The sequence below is a fragment of the Saccostrea echinata genome, unplaced genomic scaffold (genome assembly GCF_033153115.1).
Source record: "Saccostrea echinata isolate AGI-Se365-2 ecotype Australia unplaced genomic scaffold, CSIRO_AGI_Sech_v1 ptg000007l, whole genome shotgun sequence".
Lineage (NCBI taxonomy): Eukaryota > Metazoa > Mollusca > Bivalvia > Ostreida > Ostreidae > Saccostrea > Saccostrea echinata.
The window spans coordinates 3,388,469-3,409,267 of record NW_026889756.1 but is presented as its reverse complement, the minus strand read 5'-3'; the positions used below and the strand labels follow the sequence as shown (position 1 = coordinate 3,409,267).

The 20,799-nt window shown below is 36.1% G+C and overlaps 2 protein-coding genes and 1 long non-coding RNA gene across 3 annotated transcripts; 2 read left to right on the top strand and 1 right to left on the bottom strand.

Moving 5' to 3' along the window:
• The first annotated feature begins 3,253 nt into the window (after positions 1-3,253).
• LOC133180860 (beta-1,4-N-acetylgalactosaminyltransferase bre-4-like) lies at positions 3,254-10,644 on the top strand. The gene is made up of 7 exons (XM_061315310.1): positions 3,254-3,334; positions 3,825-4,037; positions 4,685-4,917; positions 6,105-6,292; positions 7,730-7,852; positions 8,086-8,181; positions 10,075-10,644. Exons 2-7 carry the CDS (start codon positions 3,869-3,871, stop codon positions 10,223-10,225), a joined length of 960 nt encoding a protein of 319 aa, XP_061171294.1. The 5' UTR covers positions 3,254-3,334; positions 3,825-3,868; the 3' UTR covers positions 10,226-10,644.
• Positions 10,645-13,432: 2,788 nt separating this feature from the next.
• Positions 13,433-17,270, top strand: LOC133180859 (uncharacterized). Its single transcript, XR_009720403.1, has 3 exons — positions 13,433-13,665; positions 16,213-16,426; positions 17,199-17,270. It is a non-coding gene; the product is annotated as an uncharacterized LOC133180859 (long non-coding RNA).
• Positions 17,271-17,932: 662 nt separating this feature from the next.
• LOC133180858 (uncharacterized) lies at positions 17,933-19,212 on the bottom strand. Its single transcript, XM_061315309.1, has one exon. The coding sequence runs from the start codon at positions 19,210-19,212 to the stop codon at positions 18,199-18,201; it is 1,014 nt and encodes a 337-aa protein (XP_061171293.1). The 3' UTR covers positions 17,933-18,198.
• Between the last annotated feature and the right edge of the window lie 1,587 nt (positions 19,213-20,799).

Below are 20,799 nucleotides of genomic sequence, written 5' to 3'. Positions count from 1 at the left end.
GGACAATTTGATAGCCAGAGCAATCAATAATTTGATAGCCAGAGCAATCAATAATTAAATAAACAGTATCTAACTGTTTAACAATTTCACAAGCACCTGACGTGTGGATAGTGTGAGATTAACCCACCCACCCACCCCCTTCATTATTTCATGATAAGCTCATAAAATTATTGGCTGGCAAATTGTTAATGTTTATTAAAATAAAAACTGACTGCATGTACAAACCGATTTATGAATTCGATTGACGGGTAAATCACACATTTTGGAAAATTACTGGGTAGGTTTCTTAATTTATTTCATATAATCATGCTATTCACGCGTAACGTTGCACTAATTTTGATGTGACTTTTTAAATAAATTTAAGTAAAAAGGTTTTTGAGTAATAAGTACGCCATGTACCGGTGAAGTTTGAAATAAAATTTTTTATTCAGAAAATGTTCCGAATATTCGACTATCGTTCGAATAATGCAATCGAATAATCGACTAAGGAAAATAAATATTTTGACATCCCTACTTTTTTCATAACTATCCGTATCAATTTGGAAGGTTTTCTGTCCCAGGTTAAGGAAACTTGAAATTTTACAAACCGGTTTTTAAGCCACCTGTAAGAAAGATTACTTAAGAAGTTGGCTCTTCCATCAATATCTTTCCTCAAACATGTCCAAAATACTTCATATAGTTCGCCGTAATCATTGGTTTCATTTTTTATCTTCAACATCTTTGAAAATTTACTGGCTACTAGATCCCAACAATTGCATTTAAGTTAGATTCAACAAACTTTCTGTTCAAAATTTCTCATATACGTTAAAAGAAAAATACATGTATCTTCTTTCATAACAAAAAAGGCATAAAAACACTCATTTGGCATTATCCTTGGATTTAATCTGAGGCAGAAAAACATGTAATAACCATCTTATTAATGAGAATCAGATATAGGAAATAGAAATGTAAATAAATTTACATCTTATCCTTATCTAACAATGGTTTATTTTAAAGTGCATTCAATAGTTGCGCTTTTTTACAATTTGCATTACCGACAGAATAGATTAAATAGATTACACGATCAATATGTACTGATCCCAGCTGACAAAGAATGTAACAGCTCACTCTTGTTTGAATGGCTTATTACTACAATTGCATTTTAGAGAAACTTGGTTGTATACTCATAGTTCCCTATCTCCCTATATACGGAGGGAATTCTTCGAAATCGGTTATATGTCGGTTTTTAATATCTTTAATCTTCCCAACAACTAAATTGAATCTGTATTACCATACATATACTGGATTCCTAAACTTTATAAAAATCCTTACAAACAAAGATACGTAGCAGGTTCTTTTAAATGTTTTACCAAGCCTCTTTCCTTACTTCTCACAAAAACATTAATAACAGTGATGGGGGAACTTCAGAAGTATTGTTCTTCGGGAAGTGATGTTATTCACATGTGGATACTTAAATACTCCAATTGCAAGAAACTTAAAGAAATTTTGAAATTACATTTATTTTGTTTTTTCAAAGTTATCACAAGAATTAATTTGTGATTTGTCAATATCTTTTATTCGATGCAAGTAAAGATAAACATCAAAGGTGAATTTTTGTTGAAAATATAAATGCAAATGCTTTCTTGGCGGAAATAGATAGATACATAATTATAATTCTATTGAAGGACCTGAAAAAAAATCAAGATTAACGTTTTATATTTTTTTCTTATTTTTTTAAGATGGAAAATTGCATTTCATCGACTATAGTAGAATCTTAATAAAGTGTCACACTTTGAAATTTTAGATGCTAGTAGACATTGTTATTATTAGGAAATTATAAAGAACTTTGAGATTTTTTGATATATATTATTTTGTTTTTCGTACTCTAATGCGGAGCATATATATTTTCAGCTTACTATATCGCCATAAAGGGCCTTATTGAAAACATATATTTGGTGTATTTAACATTAAGAGCGTAAGATGAGTCATATTGATTTGAAATTGACGACTGAAAATCTCAAGAGTTGTCATTCCTTGGTAAACCTTGAATTTTCATCCATTTCATCTCGGATTCAGTAGATTAATTAATTTTAAAATAAAATACAGAATCGCATGTATTTATACACAATTAACAAAGTCAAATTAAAATACACATTCTAAAAACCTTGGCGTGCATGTGCACCTAATTTTTTTTTTAACATTGTATGATATAATGACAAGATTATTGAATGTATTATCAATCACACAATCTGTCATAGGACTCTATAGATCATAAGGCTTGTACTGTTTTACACGGTTATTATAAATATTATCAAACATATGATTTATAGTCAGATTAACGGCGTACTCCTGTTATAATATTTTCCCTCCAATCAAGCCAGATTTTTGTACATTATGTCGTATTCATGCACATATACATGTAAATGTATATAGGTCATTAACGCGCATCAAATTTGTTCCCTTTTGTTTAAGATAAATGACGAATTTATATGTATAATAATCAATGAGAGAAATGATTTTTAACGAAATTTAAGAATCTGTTTTCGATAATCTTCATATACGAGTATATATGGAAATTCGATTCATTTATAAAACATGTAATCCCTACCTTTAGGTGCTAAAGCCAATTTTAATTACGTAATATATATAGAATATTTAATGTACGGAAGAGAGTAGGGAGAAATTTTCTTTTACCACTTCGAATGCTATTATGAATACATGTAGCAACGTTTTAAAAAGTGGAGGCTATTAACCTCCCAGAAAAAAAAATTGACAAGCAAATAAAATAAATAAAGATAATCTATCAAGTTGTCCAAACTCAAAAATCTTATTTCGTGGGGAGGGGGGTACTTTTTTTCTTCAAATGCTGGAATTCGTTCGACCTTACAGCAACAAAAGCGGCGGAGGGGGACAACCAACATCTTCTAAAAAATTTACATATCAAAATTATAGTAAAAGACTATGCTCAGAAAAAAATGCCCCCCCCCCCCCGCATTCTACAGGCCTGTGAGAAAAATTACATTGTATCCACAAAATATACTCAGATATATATATGCATGTAGTACTAAAACAAAATGACTGTAACTAATTTTAATTTGTCAGCTGGGGAGAAGAGACATTATATATACATCATGTTTGTTTATCAAATATTTACATATGTTTCAGCTAGCCTAAAAGATCTCGCACTGTGTGCGCGACGGAATAATGAATATATCGGAGTAACTCCTGCTGTGCACCTCTCCGCAAACGCGCTTCCCCCACCTGGCGCCCCACTACACGTGAAGAATGTCTGATGTAAAGAGATAGATTAGAACATCAGAAGCCGGGAATTACACACAAAGAACAGTCATAGTGGGTAAATCACTTCTATTTCTTAGAATTTTGTTTTTACTTTATGTGCCTATCAGTTGTAGAAGCTTCGGTGTACCAACTCGATCTTTCCATTTTGTGATATTTAAGACAATAATTATGCACATTGATTAGAATTCCGTCTTTGTTATTGTTGAGTACATCTAGTTAAACTTGTTGAGGTGATGGGCAATTTTGTTCTTACAGAACTTGAAATCTTTGTTTATTTCAGTTTAAGTATATAATATGAGAAAGAATGCCTGTGTTACGGTACATCATTCAAACATGCTAACTAAATTTACATTAAAACTGCATTATCTGTCCATACCATGCATGTGCGCCCCAGGGCGTTAACATGCACGTGTATGCGATTAATATGTATACATAAATTTACATGTGTAAGTGAAGTCACACTTAAGTCGTATCTTGCTTGAGTTTAGATTTTAATATTCCTGAACAATTAATAAAAAATATTTGTTTTTTAATCTATCTTATAGGACACATGTATGATCCCCGATGAAAAACATTGTGAAAAGACAGGATGGTCCCGATCCGTTTCAGGAATGTCTACGTCTTGTTGCCAGTGTTTGCGCTGACCCAGGTGGTGCTGTTTGGGGTGATATTCTCCCGGAAGTGTTCCTATTTATCCTGGCTATGGAGAGGGTGCAAGGAAGAAAAACCACTCTGTCCGCTGATTTCGCCTCATTTAAGTGAGTGTTTTTCGCAACTACAACAAAGTGCTACTGTAACGTTTTTTATTTCAATCAAAAACTGTTTTACATAATCTGAATGACAGTTAATGCACTTTGAGGTTGTTACTTAATCATGTTAATGACGTGGAAAACTAAATAAAAAAAAAATAAGTTTATAATAGAAATCTCCAAAACACAGTTTGTACAGCTAGGCTTCTGCAAAATATATACATATATATCTATACTAAATTCAATGTTGAAAAAATTGAAATTCTCCAAAAAATATCCCTTATAGATTTTCTGGGTATTCATTTAATTCATACATGTACGTTAATTATCAACTCAAAAAGTCAATCTTTGAGTCATCAGGTAATAAGTTTCACAAGAAAGTCCCACAACTCTATCAGATGCTTCAAGTAATTTTCTACATATTCATACATAGAAAATAATGGCTTTAAACAATAACTTCTTGATAATAAAGCCTGGAAAAACTGTCTATCAATTTCTTTAACTTCTTTTAGTATTCTTTGTCTGTAAGTAAATCTGCCTCATGTAGTCATGTTATTTATCATACTGTTACATATATTATTCTGAGTAGGACAATTTTGGTGGTAAAAATAAAATATAGGTAATATGAATAATGGGTTTCATTTTAAATTTTACAGAAGGTACAGTTGAGGTGGAAACTTATGTCCCAGCCTGGCAGACGATAGAAGACAACTACCCCATGTTACAAAATGGCGGTCGTTACCAGCCGCCTGACTGCAAGGCCCGCCACAGGGTGGCGCTGATTATTCCTTTCCGGGACCGTGATATCCATCTCAAAATACTTCTTAACAACCTTCACGCTTTCCTTATGAGGCAGCAGCTTGACTACGGAATATTTCTCATTGATTTAGTAAGAATGATTTCTGTGGTAGCAATTTATTAGTAGATCTATGTATTTCAGATTTGCTTAGGTTAGATAAATTTCTTTTGAAATAGAACGTGAAGGTAATCCCCTAACATTTATTTGAAGTTTGATATTTATTAGAGTAACTTCGTTAAGATTGACCTGAGTTAATTGCTTCTCTTTTATCAGAATTATAAGATTTCCTGCAAATCAGAGTACACCTGTCAGTACTCGTTTTTGTGTCGCCTACAGAGCAGAGCGGCACTTAGGGATCACTTTACCTGGCGTCTGTCTGTCTGTTCGTCTGTCACCCCCTATATCTCGAGAACTGTAAGAGGTATGGATTTGATATTTTGCACATATATTGCTTGGCACTATGGCTTTTGTAAATTACTATGGTTACCGACCTCGTGACCCTTGACCTTTGACCTACTTTTCAAAATAGTTCATAGTGCCGATATACAGCATATTTTTGACATTTAAGAGTAAAGTCTGTGCTATTTATCATATGCACTATTTGTCATTAAATATTATGAAAAATACCAGCATTACAATCCACTGGACCTTGGACCTACTTTGCAAAAAATACTCTCTGAGAGGCAGAATTTTGATGATTAGCATATATACATGTTTATCAGCTCATGATACTGTACTTTGAAACTGTATGATATTCAGTTATTACACAAACTTATATTTAAATACTATAAAAATACATCGGGATTGGTATTCCACAATATATCATGTAGACTGACAATTGCAGTAAAGACACACTGAAATCTTTTTGGAGGATTGTTGAAAACACGTATTTATTAATAGTTATTTCAAATTATTTCAATTCAATTATTCATTTGAGGGTTAGGGAACCATGTTTTCTGAACTATCATGCTAAAGTAAATCAAAAGTTGACTACTCTTAGATTTATTTACATCTTTAATGAAGCTACAAAGCAGGCGACACATGCGTTTCTTGGAACACTTTTGTTAATGTTTGATCTTCTCTACAGTTTATAACATTAACCATGCTTATAACATTTGAAATAAATAGTATTGAAACTTCGTTCTTGTCAAAACAGTAGCTTGTGATTAGAATCCGATGTGAAAGGTCGTTTGGAGAAGGTCATACGGATTGAAGTACAAAATCCTTGTTTGGTCTAAAAATAAACATTTAAGGAAATTTCCATGTTACTATTTCAGGAGGAGACTATCCCGTTCAATAGAGCACTGCTGTTAAACGTTGGTTTCTTGGAAGCGAACAAAGTCCATGATTACCAATGTTACGTGTTCCATGACGTCGATCTAATACCTGAGAATGACCACAACATGTACTCGTGTCCAGAGCAACCCAGACACATGTCTGTCGCCATAGATAAGATGAATTATAGGTCAGTAGGTCATAAACGTGTCTAGATGTCTGCCACCAAAGATGAAGTGAATTATAGGTCAGTAGTTCATACACGTGTCTAGATGTCTGTCGCCATAGATAAAAAGAATTATAGGTCACTAGGTCATACACGTGTCTAGATGTCTGTCGCCATAGATGAAAAGAACTATAGGTCAGTAGGTCATACACCTGTCTAGATGTCTGTCGCCATAGATAAAATGAATGATAGGTTAAGAGGTAGCGTGTCCAGAACGTTTGTTAACATGGATAAAATGAACTGTAGGTCACAGTCGTATCCACAACAACACAGATACACGTCTGTGGCCATCAAATCATAGGTCAGCAGTGATTCATTTTGGTGTGCGTCCTGCGTAAATTACGCACAAATTTTGCCCAGGACGCATTATTTCAATAAATGTACATCCCAATGGACGCAATAAATTTATAGAAGGACATGAACTATTTTAAATTATTTCGGTATAATCTGATTCAAAACTTGACCGATTGCATCATATCCACGTGCTAAGCGATATGCATGAACGATTTTAACTGGTATAAGGTTGCCAACAACAGGTCAGATTTCACAACTGCAGTTAAAAGCAATCATCAGAAAATATTTGAGAGTTAGATAGCATAGTTCGATTATCACTGACTATGTCTATACCGTGGAACGTTTCTGAAGCGAATACTATACCTTTGTATTTAAGCTGTAACCTGTATCATTGTTTTTTTTTTTTCTTTTCGTTTTTTCCTTACAAGCTTAGAAGTATAAAATTTAATCATTTTGTCATTTCTTCTTAAACTTTTTTTTACTTCATTCTGCTTCTGTGCATTTTATGACTGATACAATGTGTGAGATCGTAAGTACGATCTAAAAATAGAACAAAAGTGCACAGTGGACAATATATTATTTTTATTTTATTTTTATGACACAAAATCCTTACTTGGACAATTGATAGATAAAGTATAAATCACTCACAGCTACAATAAAACATTTGCGCTTTCGTGCAATACCCTTTTTTATTTAACCAGAATTTCCTCTGTAACATCTAATATACGATACCCTTGGATTTGGACGCATTGATTTTAGCACGGGACTCATTGTTGTCATTAAGAGGGGTCCTTTGGACCCATGATAACCATTTTCAAAATGAATCACTGGGTCAGTGGGTCACACTTGTGTCCAGATCTTTGAGGACGTAGATAAAATGAATACAAGTAAATACTTTTTGTTGTGGATTTATAACACACTTGTCAAGCATTTCGATTTCATTTTGATTTTATCATCATCTGTAATATAACATTGACAATTTATTTTCTGAAATGCTCAAGAGAAATGTCTACAAAACACGTGAATCGTTGTTTTCTCCTAAAATAGTGAATATGGTATCAGTCCTTTGTAATATTTTTAATTTTCACCCGGATGTTCCGGTTTCAGACTTCCGTACACACAGATATTTGGAGGCGTGTCCGCCATGACCAGGGAGCAGATGCTGGCTGTGAACGGTTACTCTAACAGGTTCTTTGGTTGGGGAGGAGAGGACGACGATATGTACAATAGGTGAGGTCAAAGGTCATGGTGTGGATGCAGATTTTTTTATGCAGTAGAGGAATTTGTTCTGTAAAGTGTTGATTTTTTTGTTAACCATATACAAATGTTTGGAAGGTTCAAGGGTCCTCTCGTTAGTTAATCCCTTGTTTCATTAATATCAGCTTTTAGTGCTGAACTTCCTTCGAATGTTTTATCTATTAATTTATTCATATCACCATCTTCAAATTATTATACTTACACAGGTTAAAATATCACAACTTGACGATTAGCCGATACACGGGAGACGTGGCCAGATACAAGATGCTCTCTCACCGCCGGGACGAGGGGAATCCCCAAAGGTACGACAGGAGTACATGGTTCACAAATGACGTCAAACATCTGCATGTCTCAAGTTAACGTATCTTATTGTATATTGAATTGCTAAACTACTTAATAATGCCCTGTTCACACGGAGAGTTTAATTCGAATTAAACGTAAGTTAATGCGAATTAAATTTGATCCCCGTTCACACGGAGAATTTAATGCGAATTAGTTTAATTCGAATTAGTTTACTGCGCAATATATACATTTGTGGTATCTCTCTATTATATAAACATGCAGAGAGCAAATATCTTCATACCTATATGAAGTTTTTCGAAGGTCATAGGTCATTACGTGACCTAATCACACAGCGCAGTAATATCTACATAAAAAGACTTACTCCACTAAGCAATATAGCATGTTTTTCATGCATAAAAATGTACAAAATACGCAAGTAAAATAATAATCATTTTATTTACAATGTAAACGAGTATTTAATACAGTTCTTGATCGATTTTACAAAGAGAATAGAAAACTACGTGTTATAAGTTTCATGTCTGAGCTGCATAGTCTCAACGTTTACCCTTATTTTTCTCGCAGACCTCTGAATGCTATAATTTTTTTTCCATTAAACTTTACTCACAATAAATTTGAAAATCTGTTGAAAAATATCAATGTAATGCAATCACGCCACAAACAGCTGACAAACACTGCACTTTGGAAGTTCGGTAGGCACCGGCTCCCGGTAGGCACACCTCCATCATAGAGATCGTTGTGACGTTGTCTTAACAATGTAAGCTGTCGCCAGTGTCTCCGTGTCAACATCATAAATTAATAAATATGCCTTACCGAAATCGTAGATTTTATGTTTTTGATCAAATTTTGCACTTGATTTCAAGTTATCTGGTCCGGACAAGTGTCTCCATCCATCCCTTTCCGACCGAAATTCCTCCAACATGTCCAACTTTGTAGTATCTAACATCGGACGTGTTTCTTGTGTTTTTTAACATCGAATATGGGTTCTCATGAATACAAAAATTCCCAGACACCGATATGCTCACTATAATACATGTAATTGATCACATGTAGCCTTTCACAGAATATTCCCTTCAAAACAATCCTTTGCCAGATGAATTTGAAGCGTAACCGCTTTTCAAGCCGATTTACACCTAGCGTAATTTGTCAAAATCTACGACGTACAGTTAGTGCAATATTTATATTCGATTACATTCGATTGTCCGTCTCAAATGTATATATAAGTAATAAATAACAAGTTTAAAAACTTCAATGGGAATTGAAGTGGGTCGGTACGTGATCAAATCTTCTGAGAAGGCCTTCGGCCTTCACAGGATTTGATCACGTGACCGACCCACTTCAATTCCCATTGAAGTTTTTAAACTTGTTATTTATTTCTTAATTAAATTACTTCGCTTTAGCTCCGTGTGAACGCTAAGCGAAGCTAATTCGAATTAAATTTTGACGCATGCGTAAGGGCAGAATTAGGTCACATGCCACATATAGGTACTTGTGACATTTTTTTAAGTAGAAAACAAAGGAATATTATGTTAATCACTAAAATGTGTACAGACACTATGACATAATGTCAAATGTATATCTGCTGTGCACAATATGACGTGATTTGTAAATGACGTCATAATAGCCTTACTGAATGGCTTATTGTAGAAATAAAATTTTAATTCGCATTAGTTTACCTCGCATTAGCTGTCGTGTGAACGCAATTTAATTCGCATTAGTTTAATTCGCATCATTTTGCTTTGCATTATTTTACTACGAATTAAACTCTCCGTGTGAACAGGGCATTAAGAAACTGATCGAAAAAAAGTTTTAAATAGACGTGAATTTTTACATGTAGCCATTTCTTCAGCTAGAACATCTAAGAAGCAAATTATCATTGATCATTAACTTTCTAGATTTGCTCTGATTAAATCTGAAAAGAAACACAACCACCGTGACGGACTGAGTACGCTCAAGTACACTGTCACAAAAATGGTGACGAAACGCCTCTACACCTACATCCGGGTCTCTGTAGATCAGAAACGACTCACTCTTGGCCATGGATGATAGAAGTTGAACACAACTAATAACTGTGTGACAAAGAAACCGGCGGATCCAAGAAAACAAATGGATTCCCGCGGGATTAAGAAAGACAGGGCTCTTAGTCCTGTACTGTACTAACCACGCAAGCGTCAGGGAGGATTGTCCAGATTTCCTAAGGACTCGAGGATATGACGTCATAAGATAAAAAGAGAACTATCCTATGAAAATTATCTTTTTTTCACTTTGACATTACTAAAAAAGTGTATTATTTGTGCCATATTCAGGGACTTATTCTACGAAACATTCCATGACCTGTAACAAATATAAATAAATGCCGTATTTCTATAATTCCAAAGATCTCTGATGGAGGAACATTAACATGTAAAGTGGGCTTGTACTGGGGAACATTTCAATGCTTATTATGAAATAAATTGGTGTATATCATGTGTATCAGTGTGTGAAGGTCAGATAGTTTCGTTCACCAGTATAGCCAGGGACATCGGAAGATCAGCTGTACCGTGGTCTGGTCTGTCGCAATTACTACTGTCTTTTTACATAATACTGCCGGATCACAGCCCCCAACCATTCCTTTAAGTAGCAGGCGAAGAACCACCCACCAGCAAGGGATAAGCTTGGTTGCTGTTTTTATTTTTTCGGGGATTGGGGAATTACCACCCACCAGCAAGGGATAAGCTTGGTTGCTGGTTTTTAGCTCACCTGAGCTGAAAGCTCAAGTGAGCTTTTCTGATCACCCGTTGTCCGTCGTCCGTCCGTCTGTCCGTCCGTCCGTCTGTAAACTTTTCACATTTTCAACTTCTTCTCAAGAACCACTGGGCCAATTTTAACCAAAATTGGTACAAAGTATCCTTGGGGGAAGGGGAGTTTAAATTGTTAAAATAAAGGGCAAAGTCCCCTTACAAGGGGAGATAATCAAGAAAAGACAAAAATAGGGTGGGGTCATAAAAAAATCTTCTTCTCAAGAACCACAGGGCCAGAAAAGCTGAAACTTATATGGAAGCATCCTGGGATAGTGTAGATTCTAAATTGTTAAAATCATGACCCCCGGGGGTAGGGCGGGGCCACAATAGGAAATCCAAGTTTTACATTGAAATATATAGGAAAAATCTTTAAAAATCTTCTCCTCAAGAACCACTGGGCCAGAAAAGCTGAAACTTATATGGAAGCATCCTGGGATAGTGTAGATTCTAAATTGTTAAAATCATGACCCCCGGGGGTAGGGCGGGGCCACAATAGGGAATCCAATTTTTACATTGAAATATATGGGAAAAATCTTCTTCTCAAGAACCACTGGGCCAGAAAAGCTGAAACTTATGTGGAAGCATCCTGGGGTAGTGTAGATTCGAATTTGTTCAAATCATGACCCCCGGGGGGTAGGGCGGGGCCACAATAGGAAATACAAGTTTTACATTGAAATATATAGGAAAAAATCTTTAAAATCTTCTTCTCAAGAACCACTGGGCTAGAAAAGCTGAAACTTATGTGGAAGCATTCTGGGGTAATGTAGATTTTAAATTGTTCAAATCATGACCCCTGGGGGTAGGGCGGGGCCACAGTAGGGAATACAAGTTTTACATTGAAATATATAGGAAAAATCTTTAAAAATCTTCTTCTCAAGAACCACTGAGCCAGCAAAGCTGACACTTATGTGGAAGCATCCTGGGGTAGTGTAGATTCTCAATTGTTCAAATCATGACCCCCGGGGGTAGGGCGGGGCCACAATAGGGAATCCAAGTTTTACATTGAAATATATAGGAGAAATCTTTAAAAATCTTCTTTTCAAGAACCACTGAGCCAGAAAAACTGAAACTTATGTGGAAGCATCCTGGGGTAGTGTAGATTCTCAATTGTTCAAATCATGACCCCCGGGGGTAGGGCGAGGCCACAATAGGGAATCCAAGTTTTACATTGAAATATATGGGAAAAATCTTGAAAAATCTTCTTCTCAAGAACCACTGGGCCAGAAAAGCTGAAACTTATGTGGAAGCATCCTGGGGTAGTGTAGATTCTAAATTATACAAATCATGACCCCCGGGGGTAGGGCGGGGCCACAATAGGGAATACAAGTTTTACATTGAAATATATAGGAAAAATCTTGAAAAATCTTATTTTCAAGAACTACTGAGCCAGAAAAGCTGAAACTTATGTGGAAGCATCCTCAAGTAGTGTACACTCTACATTGTTCAAATCATGACCCCGGGGATGGGGGGGGGGGGGGGCACAATAGGGCATCCCAAGTTTTACATTGAAATATATAGGAAAAATCTTTAAAAATCTTCTCAAGAACCACTGGACCAGAAAAACTGAAACTTATGTGGAAGCATCCTAGGGTAGTGTAGATTCTAAATTGTTCAAATCATGGCCCCTTGGGGTAGGGCGGGGCCACAATAGGTATTACAAGGGGGGAAGTCTGGTAATGAACAGCATGGCCAAAGTTACTCAGGTGAGCGATGTGGCCCATGGGCCTCTTGTTTTTTTTTTTCTGGGGGTGGGGGGATTTAAGATCAAGGGCGGGTTGTGGCCATCAGGCACGAACACTCGCTTGTGGCATGATAGGTCAGACACTGTCTTGATTGTGGGGGACTTGGGTTCAGATCCAGTCTTAATTGTCTCTCTTCTAGTCATCGATAAAATCTATGAATGATATTTAACTTACGATGTAGTTTCTATTTATGTATTATTGAAAGTGTAAAAATTAGTTTTTAAGTTTTTTTTTTTTATTTAACAGAATTGTTGTATTTTAAATGTGTAGTTTTCCTTATAACTTTCAAGCTAAGTACATAAAAACTCTGTAGACATCGAACGCGCAGGTCAAACAGGTTATGTTATGGGATTTTTCAAGACAAACAGTAAACGTCAGTGACCTTAGAACCCTATCACCACCATGTGAATTTATATTGACCTATTTTTCGGACAATGGTAGTGCATGAAGGTGGCATTGGCGGAAGTCTGGGCAGAGTTTACAGTTCTGTGCGGCCAACTTCTTTTATTGTGACAAATAATTACGTGATGGTTGAGGATCATTACTTTACAAGAGGAAGTAAAAACACACATAATTTAATACAAACCTCGTCAGTTTGTTAATAAGACCCACCCTCTATTACCGATTTCAATTCCGCTATCTTCCAATGCTGGTGAAATGTAAACATCGGGATCGGTCTTCCGTTATCGTGATCCGTGGTCTCGTGAGTTATCGCGTGTTTATGTTTTGAATTGCAGGATAAAAAGGGCGACATTAAATTGTTTGACGATGTCAACATCTTTGCGTCAAAACAAACAGGGAATACGGAAAGATTATAGAAAACTTCGGATAGTCGATTCACTGATGTTGACAGCGAGACATAACCGCCTGGGAATTCTAACTGCATGAAGTCTTTGAGACCTTTGTAAAATCATCATGTTTTTTAGGCTTTTTCTGTTGCTTATGATCCTTTCTTTGATTTCAGGTAAGCATGTTTTATAAATCTGTTATACTAGTTCAAGTCAGAAAGATGTCTCGCTTATAAGTCGAAATTAAGGTCATACGATGACACTTTCCTCAGTTATATATAATTTTCTTTTTTTTCAAGAATTTGTGATTGAAGTAGTGCTACTTTTGCAAATTTCTTCACAATTATCAGGCTTTGTGATACCAAATGATGGCATTTCCTATATAATCTCATAAGAAATAAAATAAACGCTAAAGAGTGCACAAAGGGACAAAATCAAAGATACTTTCGGGGCAATCTCTTCAAGGAAATACAAACAGCAAAAAAATCGAGCAACGTGTCTTCAAGCCTTTACCCACAAATTTTATTATATGTCATTCTATACCGATCTTTCATATCTCATGAAATCTAAATTTTCGTTTCAAGAGTTTTTTCTTCATCTATTTATTTTACTTGTATAATAACTTTTCTATAAATATATTTTGCTTTAATAAATGATACGCATACAGATGTGACTTTTTTCATCTAAAATGTTTGTTTCTGGTTACTTTCCAATCTTTGGATAATAACTATATATAAAGGGGAAATACAAACTAGGAAAGTTGGGTTTAAAAGGAACGGTGGTGTTAAAAAGGAAAAAAAAATTATAAACTCTGTTACTTTATTATTCATGTGATACAATGCCATCCTCTTCAAATGTGAAATGTAGATATATGTTTCATACAAGTCCTCGTCTTGTGTGACCCTTATCGATGAAATGTGGACATAACGAACAGTGGTATTATTTTTGCTTCCGCTGTGTTCTTGTTGAAGAGTGGAGCTTAGGATATTTAGTTGCGAGGTCAGGTCACTATCTTTTTTATTTAGCCAGTAATATTACATATACCTAGCTTTTTCTGTTGTATCATTTGCTTTTCTTTTTGTGTACCGTCACAGTAGCTCAGTCGGTAGAGCGCTCGCTCTGTGATTAGAAGGTCGAGTGTTCGAATCACGGCTGCGACTGACCTAAGTCGATACAAGCTTATCTTTTAAAAAGATTGGCGAGCTAGCGCTGTAGCATAATAAAATACAGAAGAAGATATCTGAACCATTTGTTAAATTTGCTGAATCGATTAATTATTAATAGGAAGGCAGGTTGGTTGCACTGCGGGTTGAGTTGGGGGGGGGGGGGGGGGTGTCACAATTCAGAATGGTGAATCTAAGAGTGTGCTTCACGTCGGCAATGGCATAACTCTTAACTGTACTTTAAGCATTCTGTATTTTACTGTAATTTCAATTTCGAGGTGAAAAACAATAAGGTCAGTAGAACCACTGAGCACCTTCGGGCCTTTCCGGCAAGCTCGGAAAACATGTCCGAGGTTGCCGCGGTTTTCCGAGCTTGCCGGAAAGATCCATGAAGGTAGATAAGAAAAGCTATGTATTCATTACAACTTTAGAAATAACAGTCTTGGTTTAATAAGACCCGAGTTACTGTTACTTTTTGTTCATTTACGTGCAGGTTAGACAAAACACAAAACTTCAGATCATATGTATTTTCAGATGATAAACACTAAATTGACATGTCTTTCCGACATACTCTGAAAAAGATTTTTGTTGTTGTTGTTGTTGTTTTTTTTCGAGCTTGCCGGAATTATCCACTAAGGTGGTAAAACTGTAAGGAAAGCTAGATGTCTAGAATCTTGGCATTATATGGCCAAATTTTTTCTTGTACTTTTATGTGTAGGTTAGACAATAAATCTTAAAAATAATTCAGAATCCGGATCTAGACTGGTATTGACTGTCTCTAACCTACGAAATGTATATCGCGCATATCAGACAGGAAAGGCCAGTGTAAATTCGGATCATTTCTATTTTTGTATGAGAAAACGAAATTGTTATCGTACAGTCTATCTACAGTAGTTTTCCCAGAATCCCCGACCGTGAAGTCGAGCATGCGCATTTTAGAAACATAGACTAACGTAGTTGCTAGCGCTCGAGAGCGCTAGCAAAAAAAAAAGGTAGCAACTCTTCCTTCGCCAAGCGCTCGGCACTTTGCGGGTCATTTTTGCGGGTCGTTCGAATGAGACCTTAAAAACCGAGGCCCGCGTGTGTCACGGTAGGCGTTGGCACGATAAAGAACCCTCACTACTCAATGGCCCGAAGTGCCGAGCAAAGGTCTAAAGTCCTTCACCGGTATATGGTGACGTCGCTATATGAAAGAAAAATTCTCGAACGGGGCGTAAAACAATCAATCTTTTTGTGTAAACAGAAAAAGACGCGTAAGGTCTTTTACTCTTACAAACGTCAAATAACATTCTGTAATTTGATCTAATAAATAACATCACTTCATGCATAATTTTTTCTACATATGAATCTGTGAAAACTTCTCTATTTTTCTAAAGACAAAAAATATGAAAAGAGTCCATCCTTAAGTATAGATAGGTATAATACAAGACTGATCATAGCGATCATCATTCCATATTGTGAATATTTTTTTTAAATTGGACGCAAGTGCATTTGCCTCTTATTTGTGAATTAAATATATTAATATAATTCCGCCATTGTTGAATGTTATATTCCATTTAGTAGAGAGGACTCAAGCAGCACTGAATGGACACACGGTGTTGAAGCACTTGGTGAAAAGATGGGACCAAGAAATGTTCGGTTGCCATTGTGCCTTCACGGTCCATTGCACGAGTGACGCTAACTGTCACCAGCACGGCCACCATTACCGATGTATAGCGGATTGTTGCGGAATGAAATGTCATCCGTCCGCCGGAAGTTATCATCTTCACCATGGGTAAGGTACTGTCATATTTACTATTTATCAATAAAAATATACATTGCGACTATACTTTAGATGTTTTACTGATAAGTATGTATATATACATGTATTTATTCTTTGACAACCTTTGTTATTCCGGTTTGTTTTTTAATCCTGAAATCGTTCTAAACATCTGTATCAGCATTACAACAAATATGATTTCTTTCGTGTGAGGAACGAATTGGACAGAAATCATTTTCAACTGGGTGTTATAATGAATTTGTTCGGAATTACAAGGTTTTCATTCGAATACCCGGTTAATATCACGTGTTCCTTAAGAACTGGTCTGGTTAGCAAGGCTATATAAGAGGTGAATAGTTGTTTAAATGGCAGTCCAGGACGACACGTAGAGCACGATAAAAGTTTAAATTTATTCAATCCAACATTACGATAATTATGCATGTATATAATTATGGATTTTCATATTTTACATGTTATTTTTATATTGTACAATAAAGCTGCTACGTGTCGTCGCTATGTCCAAATTTTGTGTTGATGTTTATTGTACTTTCATTTGAAAGTAAGGAATGGATTTAAAGTAAAAAAGATTTGCTTTTTCAATGTTTATGTCCAGTACTAGAATTATATTTACGGTCTCGTTGTACAGAGGAGTTAAAGACAAGGGAAGTAATTAGAAAAAAAACGACCGGATTTACGAAGTTTTTAAAGATGTCGTAGGCGAAACTGTAACATGAATGAGGGTATCGCTTGCCATTGCTGAGTGAATGACTTTGATTTTTCTTTGCAGTCAAGAGACGGAAGAAGGAGTGCCTTAAGAAGTCTAACGGATCAACTCGTACTTTGACGTTAAGAGATTGGCATATTTAGCATTCAAAGAAACTTGTATTTATTGAATAAAGAATGATGTAGTGTTTGGTTTTTTTTAATAAACAATACGTTGGAGGATTAATTACCAGGTTTGCTGTTTGGTTCTTGGAAAGCTCTCGAGTAGATGGTAAACTGATGTAATCAACAACTTGAAGACTGACGTGATACGCTTGAGACAGCTACGTAGTAATAGGTCGCCAATTACTACATTTTAGATTGGTTGATTGATTGTATATTGTTTAACATCCCATCTCAGAATTTTTCACTCATATAGAGTCGTCACCGGTGAAGGACTTCAAATTTAGACGTATACTCGGCACTCAGGGCCATTAAGCAGTGAGGGTTTTTTTATCGTGCCAACGCCTTCAATGACACGGAATTCGGTTTCATGACTTTCACTTCTAGTGCCGGGCGCATGGTGAAGGAACAGTCGCTATTATGTTTACGTCTTAGGTTTGACGCGGCGCCGCGAACGAGAATGGAACCCGAACCTTCCGATCACGAAGCGATCGCCCTACTACTAGGCTACCGTACTAAATTTTAGAAAATTCGAGATACAAGCTATAATGTTTCATTATCACTAAAACATTGAATTTAATCACAAATGCTTACAATTTTACCCCCCCCCCCCTTCAAAAAAAAACGTATATAATAATGAAAAGCTCAAATAATTAACTCTGTTCTCCTTTTTCTGTTCCAAGGCCATGTGTTTAACTTTGCTCATTAAGAATGAGTGATATTGATATATAAGAGATTCTTCACTTGAAAAAGCGTCATAATTGACATTTCCAAAATGTGTGTCACATAGTGAGGTGTTTACTGTATTGCAACACCAGGGCCGTTAACTGAAGCATCTTTCAGCAAGAAAACTACATAACGTCTTCACAAATCTGTTTTATCCAGCTCATTTGAGATGAACATTATGAGTCAGAGCCTTCGTCCCAGGCACATAGAGAACAGTTAAGGGTACTGGAAGTCTCTAACTTCTGCGCAGGCGCCAAACCTCCTTTGAATGTCGGTGATTGTTCTCGTGGACTTGAATAGAGGTTTGGGCTACTGTAGTATTTTCGTTGTCTGCTTTGAAAAGAATAGTTATTTTTCTTGTTGTATATATCTGGAAGTTTAGAGGACTGTCGTTTAAACTGTTCATAGAAGTCATTGCCAACCACGGGGCTAATATTCAGTCGCAAAGACGTGTTTTCCCTCGAAATGTTATTCTGCGGATGTGCTGGTGTGGAATTTGTGAACACTGAACCCGATTCGCGAGGAGTATCTCCTGGTGACGTCAGATGCTGATTGGCGTCTACACGGCTACTGCTGCGCGTGACGTCTTCCTCTGAGCTGTGATGGCGGTATGGTTTAGACACGACCTCTAGAGATGGTGTGACAGTGTCTTGTGTAGTGAGCGAAAACACTGAGGAACGGGATGTAGCAGAGTTCAGTCGTTTGGAACTGTTGCTTTCCCATCCCTCTACAATAGCCTTTTCCCCAGGGGTAGAGAAGCTCCGTGTCAACATTGTGTGTTGTCGCTTTAACTCGCTTTGTCTTCTGTATTTTGTAAAGATTTCTTCAACGGGTTGAGCGCAAAGTCCTTTTAACCACGACGTATTTGACTGTCGTGCTATTCGTTTCTGGAACGACTTATCAACATAATAATAGTCCATATTTTTCCGACGTGGAACAACTTTCTTTCCAGCTGGCATTCCTTTGTAAACATTTTGTTTAGGTGAACTCTTCACCTGGCTGAAATCGAGAGACACGAATGTCACACTTTCGGGTATCTTCTGCTGTGTAGATCTCTTTCCATGAAGAGGAGTTGACACAGGACACCTATAATAACTTCCTGGTTCAGGGGATGCACGAAAAATGTCGTCCATCGCCGGCTGATCAAAACGGTAGCCGTGGACGATCGCTTGACCAGTTTTCATCACCATCTGTAAAAAGGAAATAAAATTTAATGCTTCTGCATTGTTGCAGGAATTTCATGACATCTTAACATCCATCTAATTCAGTTTAATCTACATTGCACATTGTGTTGGCATTGAAATGGGAAAATCCTTTTATTTTACTCCGAAGGAAAGATAATTATGACCAGTGTGAGAAGGGGGGGTATCCAAAGGGGTGTCTCTCCTACCAATTAAACTATGAAATTACTCTAGTCGGACTTTATACCCTATAAACAAATACCAACAAGAAAACCAATCTCTCACCAGAGGGCGTATTACGCTTCGCTACAACACCTCTGTCAACGTCTAAATGCCAAGATTCTTGGCAAAACTTACTCTGACCTATTGTATAACAAATTATAAATTTTAAAGTTATAAATTTAAGTTTTAGAATTTAAAGAAAAGTTTATGTATGAAAATTAGAAGGAGATATATCTGTATCACCGTATCTTACAAGGGATTATTTCTCGGCGGGATATTGCATCACTCGTGGACAGATATGGAGAACGTGGAAAATTTGAAACGCATTGCCGACAAATATCAACATGGTTTAGTTTTTAAATACAAACAACTTGCAGCATTGACACATATACAGAAAAGTGAAGGTAATACGTTTGTTAATCTTCCTGTGATAAAGGCCAAGCGTCTACACCTTCCGTACTACTTTTTTAGACGTTGACAGAGGTATTAGTGGAGCGTAGCGGGAACGATAACTCTGGGTAGAGATTGCAAGAAAACATTGATGTAACCATCAATTGTCGCCCGGGAAATAAATAAAGTAAACAATGGAAATGAGTCTTGATCATCAAACTGCTTCGATATGTGTGAAAAAGGCATGCGTCTAAATGATGGAGACGATAGTCGAGAATATTTTGAAAACCTATAGTCGGATGAAAATCGAACAAAAATGATACCCTTTTAAACTTTATCAATTCCTCAAGTAAATGTTGGCTGCATAAAATATAAATTGAAACCAGACACATGCATCACCTATTTTCAAAAATGTCTATCACTTTAAGAAAATAAAACACGAACTCTAGGCTGTGTAGAGTACGTTTTTATGCGATAAGTAAAATTCGGTGTTCTAAAAAAAGGGACCTGTCGTTTTTTCGATAGTAAATGATAAGCAACTTTATATGTTAAATATGAAAAACATATATATTTTTACAGATTCACTTTATGGAAGTAAATATATTGTGTATCTCATAATTTATAAAGGGAAAGAACATTCTGATTAACAATCTTTTTAATGTTTAGAAAACCTTTAATTCTGAATAACTTCTCCCACCTCAATCCCCATATACCAACACTTAAACTTATATGTATAGAGCAGCCCGGTCCTCCGGGCTGCAACAAGACTAGAACTTATCAAGTGACCTGATACCATACGCCAATACGTTCTATTTCCACTATGGAAGAGTTATCCTTCTTAGTGCGCTCTTTTGTGAAAAAGTCGGAAAATGTACAAATCTCGCGGGATTTCAGGGACAAACGTAACGTAAACATGTAAACAATATGTTGAATGTCGATGAACAAATCCTAAGAAAATGCAAATGAAATATTTTATTGTTGTGG